Source organism: Nicotiana tabacum, chromosome 4 (genome assembly GCF_000715075.1).
Source record: "Nicotiana tabacum cultivar K326 chromosome 4, ASM71507v2, whole genome shotgun sequence".
Classification (NCBI taxonomy): Eukaryota; Viridiplantae; Streptophyta; class Magnoliopsida; order Solanales; family Solanaceae; genus Nicotiana; species Nicotiana tabacum.
In genome coordinates, this window is record NC_134083.1 from 75,636,160 (window position 1) to 75,643,315 (window position 7,156).

General features: G+C 35.6%; 1 protein-coding gene across 5 annotated transcripts; it reads right to left on the minus strand.

Moving 5' to 3' along the window:
- Positions 1-1,215: 1,215 nt before the first annotated feature.
- Positions 1,216-6,345, minus strand: LOC107828979 (trehalose-phosphate phosphatase A). 5 transcript variants are annotated; one of them, XM_016656381.2, is made up of 14 exons: positions 5,930-6,345; positions 5,697-5,764; positions 4,044-4,098; positions 3,478-3,962; positions 3,231-3,371; positions 3,077-3,148; positions 2,834-2,953; positions 2,676-2,732; positions 2,487-2,588; positions 2,300-2,377; positions 2,124-2,193; positions 1,929-1,999; positions 1,737-1,829; positions 1,216-1,614 (listed from the first exon to the last, which is right to left on the minus strand). In XM_016656381.2, exons 4-14 carry the CDS (start codon positions 3,766-3,768, stop codon positions 1,555-1,557), a joined length of 1,155 nt encoding a protein of 384 aa, XP_016511867.2. In that variant the 5' UTR covers positions 3,769-3,962; positions 4,044-4,098; positions 5,697-5,764; positions 5,930-6,345; the 3' UTR covers positions 1,216-1,554. The 5 variants fall into 5 exon arrangements, with proteins under 5 accessions (XP_016511867.2, XP_016511868.2, XP_016511871.2 ...); XM_016656382.2 differs by having other exon boundaries at positions 5,900-6,344; XM_016656385.2 differs by lacking the exons at positions 5,697-5,764; positions 5,930-6,345 and adding an exon at positions 4,900-5,036.
- Positions 6,346-7,156: the final 811 nt, after the last annotated feature.

A 7,156-nucleotide genomic window follows, 5' to 3' on the forward strand; every position in this document is an offset into this window, starting at 1 on the left:
AGATCTTAATTAACTACCATAGTTCAGGTTCTGGAGTACAACTAGATTCAAATTAATGATTGTCAACCTTTAATATGTGTTAGGTGTTGTGTTATTATGAATCTCGTGAGTTTGTTCTTGTCATCTGGAAGATGCAATGATCATGTTGCTGCTTTTTTGCTTCATTTCTTTTCCTCTAAGTGGGCCAATTGGCATTAAGAGACAGATTGGTTACCATTTCAGCTGAACATCTGCCTACTTTTACATACAGATACTACTAAATACTTGCTAATAAAAAGCCCATCTTTCTGAGTTGGGTTTAGATGGAAAGAAAGAAGAGAGTAGGGCATTTGATGGGATTTCAAATACACCTAAGTGAAGTAAGGTAAATTTACAACCACAAGGTTACAACTCGAATCCCCCAGTTTTAATCGGTGTTTTAAAAGGCGTGGGCGTAAGGCGGGGCGTTTTATATATGTTTCAGCGAGCCGTAAGCTCCGAGACACGGGGGCGTAAGCCCCATGAGTATTTAATTTTTAATATTTTATAAAATAATATAATTACAGTAAATATTTATAAATAGGTAAAATTGCATAAAAATTAATATGTGATATATATATATATATATATATATATATGTGCTCCATCCCCACAAAAAACTAGTCAAAATAATTCATTATATGCTACTTAGCACAAGTAACTTGAGTCGAAAATAACAAAATTTTCTACATGGAGAAACAAATAGGATGACTAACCTGCAATTTGAAATTTGAACTTGCTGCTATGAAGAAGAACGAAGTTCTCTTTCTATTTGTAAAAAAAATTAAATATTCGTTATTTTGGGAGATATTAGCAGACTAGCGAACAAGATAAAGAATTGGAAAGACCATAATATAATTTGGACATTATATGAACGATTTATTCAACAAATTTTATTTTAATTTGAAAAGGTCTCTGGGCTTACGCCTCACTACAAAAACGCGCCTCAAACGCCCGGGTGGCGTACGCCACGAATTGCTTGGCGTACGCCTCTTGAGACTTTCGCCCCACACCATCGCCTCGGGGCGTTTTTGGTACGCCTCGCCCCAGAACTCGCCCCGAAAACGCCTTTTAAAACACTGGTTTTAATACAGGGCTATAGAAAGATCACAAGACGAAATTTGATTTTTTGTTTTGCAATTTTCAACAAGGAAGGGCAGGAGGATAGGGCAAGATAAAGAGACTTGAACACCCAAATTACTAAATTAAGTTCGTACTTGATGTATTAAGCATTTCAGTTGTTGGTACACTCTCCCTTGGGGAGAACTGACGCCAAAGTTAAAACAACATACAACTTGAAAAATAAAATACGAAGATGACTATACATTGACTTAAGGGCATCCTTGATGCGGCAATTACGAAAAGGAATTTACAAAGAAAAACTCTGAGCAGAAACAGTAAACTTGAATCCCTGTTGCTGTCTCTAGAAGCTTCACTAAGCACCTCTGCTCCCTAAACCATCCGCAAGTCATTAGATCTTCATATGAAAAGAATTCAACAAAATGGGGTATATGTGTTGTTGAATGGTACTCCTTGTTAATTGCTAAAACCACTTGACTTCTTCCATGATACCAAGCACTTGAGGAATTCCATCACCTACAACCAGGAAAATGCTATTTGTTCAGAATTTCATAGCAAGAATGATCGGACTAAAGCATTGCATGCTGGATGAAAAGGTTTCTGAAGCAGCTTCATTCGGTTAAGAAACACTTTCATACCTCAGATGGATCCCTCAGAGAGTAAAACGCACTGCTTTCTTTTGGTGCAGAAGATACTAAGATTCCGTAACCTTTATTTCCCTCTCTCAAGACCTGTTAACAAGTGCATTTGTTAATTTAGTAACATAATTGATGATCCCAGAAGGAAGCAGGTCTATTATATTAAATTCCTATTTGTGTGCTCAATGTTACCTTGAATGCATCTTCATCTGTACGATCATCTCCAACGTATATGGGAAGAACATCATCACAATTTTTCAACCCTAACAAAAGAAAATGCATATTATGTTAGTTTTATTTTTTCACTTGCTATGAATGGGATTCAACTGTTCACACATCTTAAAACCTTCAGTACAGTTCCATAAACCAGTCAAAGACTTCACTCACCCAACGATTCAAGTAAGAACTCGACAGCTTTCCCCTTGTCCCAGTTAAGCACAGGCCTGACTTCTAAAACCTGAAGAAGGTTATGGAGCAGATAGTCAGAGGAGTTAAATATACCAAGACAGTAACTTTCCTAACGCCATGCAAAGTGCAGTGCAAAAGCAGGCTCAGATGTGTACCTTCCGGCCATGAGTCAATCGCAGACGTGGGTAGTGTTTTAACAGTTCATCAACAGATTCTCCAATAGTTGACCAACTCTGATAATTTAAGCAAGCACAAAACAAGAAGGGATAAGAAACTTCTGACTGGTAAAGAAAAGTTACACAATCTTTTATTTGGATTTTAACCCAAATTTACAATCCATACCTTCTCATCTACATTACGATAATGTACAGAAACACAGAATTTGTTGTTCTCAACCTTTGCTCCCGTGATGTCTTTTGTGAGCTCAATAAGAGATCTAAAAACCTGCTTGAGCATAATTGAAAACACTGTTTATACCGAGCGCTGCCACAAATAGCAACAATACTCTTTTAGCACAAAAATCATATATACCTCATCAATCATTGGTAAGAACTCACCAGCAGGTTGGAAAAGATTAACTTCCTTGCCCTGCGTTCACAGAAGCTAATTGATGTCAGCAAGTTCATAAGAAAAAGAAGGTTGGGATGTCCTAATTTGCTTCAATAGAGATCAGTTTTTAGCATCTTTACCTGCTTGTTAGTAGATCTAATACAACTATAGTCATCAGAAACGGATCGAACAGGACCCATTATATCCATCCCATGACTACCAGCATAGTAAAGTTCTGCTAGTCCGACAAAGTCATATACCTGGACACAAAAATATCCAACCAATAAGAGAAGAATCTTGAAGTTTTTAACAAAGTAACGACAACATTTACTCATAAAAAATAGTTTTGTCCAAACACAGTTGACAAAAGCATTTCTGAGCACCTTATCTCGGCTTCTCCCACTAATAATTGCTGTGGGAAAATATTTAGCCACATTCCTCACAGTAGCGCGCATCTGAAAAAGAGTGACCTAGTGTCAAAAATTAATCCTGCAAGTGTAGAAGAAAGTTTCTCCCATTAAAAGTTAAGATACTCACAGCACCAGACATGAAGGCTCGATCTGGATCATCTACAATTGGTGATAAAGTCCCATCATAGTCCAAAAAGAGTGCTATCCTTTTGCCTTTTGCATAATTGGTGATTTGCTCAAATGATGAAAGTGCCGAGGGATACTTGAGCTGAAAAGGTACAAAATTCATTAAAACAACTTTCTTATATGCTTCCAGAAGATCCAGGCAGAATAATGACTAAATTATTACATACAAAGAAAATAAAAGGCATTACCATCCAGATGCGGTAGCCAAGAACACCTTCATTTGCTGCTAGTTCAGTATTGGAATCCTTATTTTTCTTGCTGTGTGTAGGAGATGACGATTTCATGGCATCCAACCAAGTGTTTGATCTAACATCATCTAGGATTCCTGGCTTCTTCCTTGGGATAGTAAGGAATAGTGTGGGAGAGAAAGTTGCCCCAGTCGGTGAGTATGGCATCAAAGCAGAGTGGATGCCCAATCTGGACTGAGTCATTGGGGCAGGATCAGTGACAACAGGGGAAGTATTTGATTTCAGGTCCATTGTGCCCAATATCCTTTTATGGCAGAATACAAGTTTATCAAATATGCAACAGTTGACGATAGTTTACTAACTATGCTCTTAGGATGTTTCACACACTTCTAACCAACCCTTTTGTCAATGAAAAACCACCTCTTCAAAGTAACCTTATCACTGCAGCCAGGCGTATGGTCCATCAAGCAAAAGATCCCTGGAAACTGACAATCACAAGACAATGAGTGAGAGAAGGAAAAATGACAATAGCAAACTCATAATTCACAATCCAACATAGATCTTACTTGTACATCCTCCCGTTTCTTAACCTTAGTTTTCTAGTCAGTCAGCTTAAATAAACTGCAAAATGTGAGAAGGAGATATGTTAAGCAGCTGTACGTCTCAGTATCACAGATGTAATTAACAGATGAAATGTTAAAGTGATGCAGCATCTAGAAAATTTGTAACATGAAGACCACAAAAATCTACTACTGCTTAGCCCAGCTTAAGTGTACTGTCAACAATTTACGTAATAAAATTAATCACAAGTTGGAGAAGGTTCCAACCAGAAAAGAAAGAAGTGAAGTAGAACAAGACTTGAAAGAACTGTATTTAAAAGAATTTCAATCAAGACCATACACAAAAAAGGCAAATCAAGGTTTCTGGTGATTCCAAATAGCACGCAATCTGGAAGACTGTGCTGTTAACGTCTGAAAGGAATATCTACTAACAAAATTATATTACTAACATCAATGGAACAGATACATTCTGAGTTTACCTTTGAAAGACTAAAGTGCATGTTATCTAAGAGGTCGCATAAACTAAATACTGGTCCTAATATTGATATTTGGCAAGAAAATTTGGCAATTGGCAGTAGGTAGCTGTTAACCTCCCCATAGCCCACAAATTGAGAGGAAAAAACAGTAGATGCAACCACATAATATGGTCCTTCAGAGAAGCATGGAGAGCATTAAGCATATGGACCCCACTCATTAAATTCTAGAAATAGAACAAAAACCATGACATTGAAAAGAAACAAAGAAACACTCTAAATTCATGTATCTCCATATTATAGTTGCCACCATGCACCAACTTGTGACCACCACCAAGAATAGAAACATTTGGAGATAACAGATTCCCGTTCAACCTTTTTGTTCTTACCCCTTCTTATCTTCACTTATATTATCAAGAGTATGTTTTTGATTCAGAGATCAAAACATATCCATTGACAGTTGGATGCTAAGAAATAAAAAAATTTCCTTTGAGTATATTTGTGGATTCGAACTGTGAAAATGATTACAAATATATTGATATAGCCTGTCTTGATCATGATATTATAGGAAGAGCCTGGACAATTAATCGAGGATTGAAAACGATTTTGTCAAAATTGACAGATGAACAGGATATCTAAATGACATATATCACATCATACAGCTCCATTACAAATATAATAGTAGTAGGACTTATGTTAACAATATCTGCCTTGCTGTTTGGAGAAAAACGGAAATAACCGAACTTGTCAATCAGTTGAAGCAGCACCACAGATTTATAATATAATATCTAACATGACTATTCAAAAAATAATACATAAATAAGCAAATCCTTTAATGAAGCAAGGTATTCCTAACAACTCTCATCCGAAGTTCTTAATATTTCTTCAGCCATCCCATATGAACACGATAAAAAATAAACTTTTGCAAAAAAAAAAAAGAAAAAAGAAAAAGAAAAAAAGAAACAGAGAAAGCAGAGGCAGGAGTCAAAATATCAGAAAATAATTATTAAAACAACATTTTCTAATCACACAACCTCTGATGAAAAATGAAAACCGACTAAAAATATCAACTTAAAATTGTTTAATAATGACATTTTCTAATCACAGAGCAACCGGTGAAAAATTAAATGATATTAAAAAATTTATTATAGAAAAGAGGAAAAAAGGTGTACTGGCGGCGGCGCACCTGATTTACAAGCGGAAAATGAACGGAAACGTGTCAAAGCAAAGAACGCCACCGAATGAATATAAAACCTACAATGGCAACACAATGACGTCATACGAACAGGCAGAAACATCGTTTACGCAACTAAAAAGGCTCGAAGAACAAGACGATAGAACTAGCATTTTTCAATTTATAGTGCAATAAAAAAAATGCAGAAATGGTACCGGCGAGAAAAGGAGATGACGTCAGCTTACCTCCGGGAGGCAAGAATCGCTGCGAGGCAAAACCGAAACCCTAGAAGAAGTAGAAAAATCACGGAGAAAGAGGAACTGGAATTGACGGAATTTGTTTATTCGGCTTGCTTCGATTGCAGAGAATCGTGAAAAACAATAAGAAAAAATTGAGGGGGGAATTGCGAGAAAAGAGGAGAGAAAAGAGAGAGTTAAGAGAGGGGAGGAGGTGTTTATATAATGGGGTTTATTGGTTGAGACTTGAGAGACGTGGTGGAGAAGGCAAAAAAGATGGCAGGCCTCTCGCAGCTTGTATAGTTGAATTCCAACGAAACCAGAAAAACCAACTTTCTACGACGAAATTTTCAACGCCCCGCGCTTTGACTACGCTTTTCCCCACGCCATACGTTACAGACTTACAGTTGAACAACCAACCCCCACCAAACATTGTTTTTTTTAAACATGTTAAATGCACTTTCATTTTAAAAAAAAAAAAAGCCAACTTTCAAGATGTCCATAGTAAAAAATATTATTGAAAAAAAAAATGAAACAACGAAATAAATTATTTAGTTGAAGGTACCTTAAGCTGACTTCTACTACAATAGGTAAAATGCCACAACTTTTTCATTTAAAACATTATTCTTAATTGTTGTTATTAGTCATTATTATGATTTGTCAAAAAATCGGTTAAATAAAGAGTTATATCATGTTTGGCCAAGCTTACGAGAAGTAAAAAATATTTTTTTTTATTTAAGAAAATATTATTTTAGAGAGTTGAATTGTATTTGATCAAGCTTTTAGGGAAAAAAAATAAGTATTTTTGAGTAGGTGCAAAAATTATTTTTGCAAAAAGTTATTTTTTCATAAGCTAAAAGAAGTACTAGCCTTTTTTCCAAAAGTACTCTTATAATCGTGGTTAAGCATAAATTGCTATTTTAATATTAACAAAAATACTTTTTAAATTGATTAAGCAAATACAAATTACTACTCATGTACTTCTTCAAAGAATACCTCCTACAAATAATACTTTTCCAAATAAGTGATTTTGATAACATGGCCAAATAAATTATTAATGTAGACATTTACTGTGATATGCTTTTATGTAGTGCTACTCTTTACAAACGAATACAGTTGAATTGATGCATGAAACATGAGACTTTCCCTTCTTAGGCTTTGCTCGCAACATCGAAATTCATATTAATAACTGAAGCGCCCAAAACATTTTCCAGCCTTTACATTTTTTAATTGACC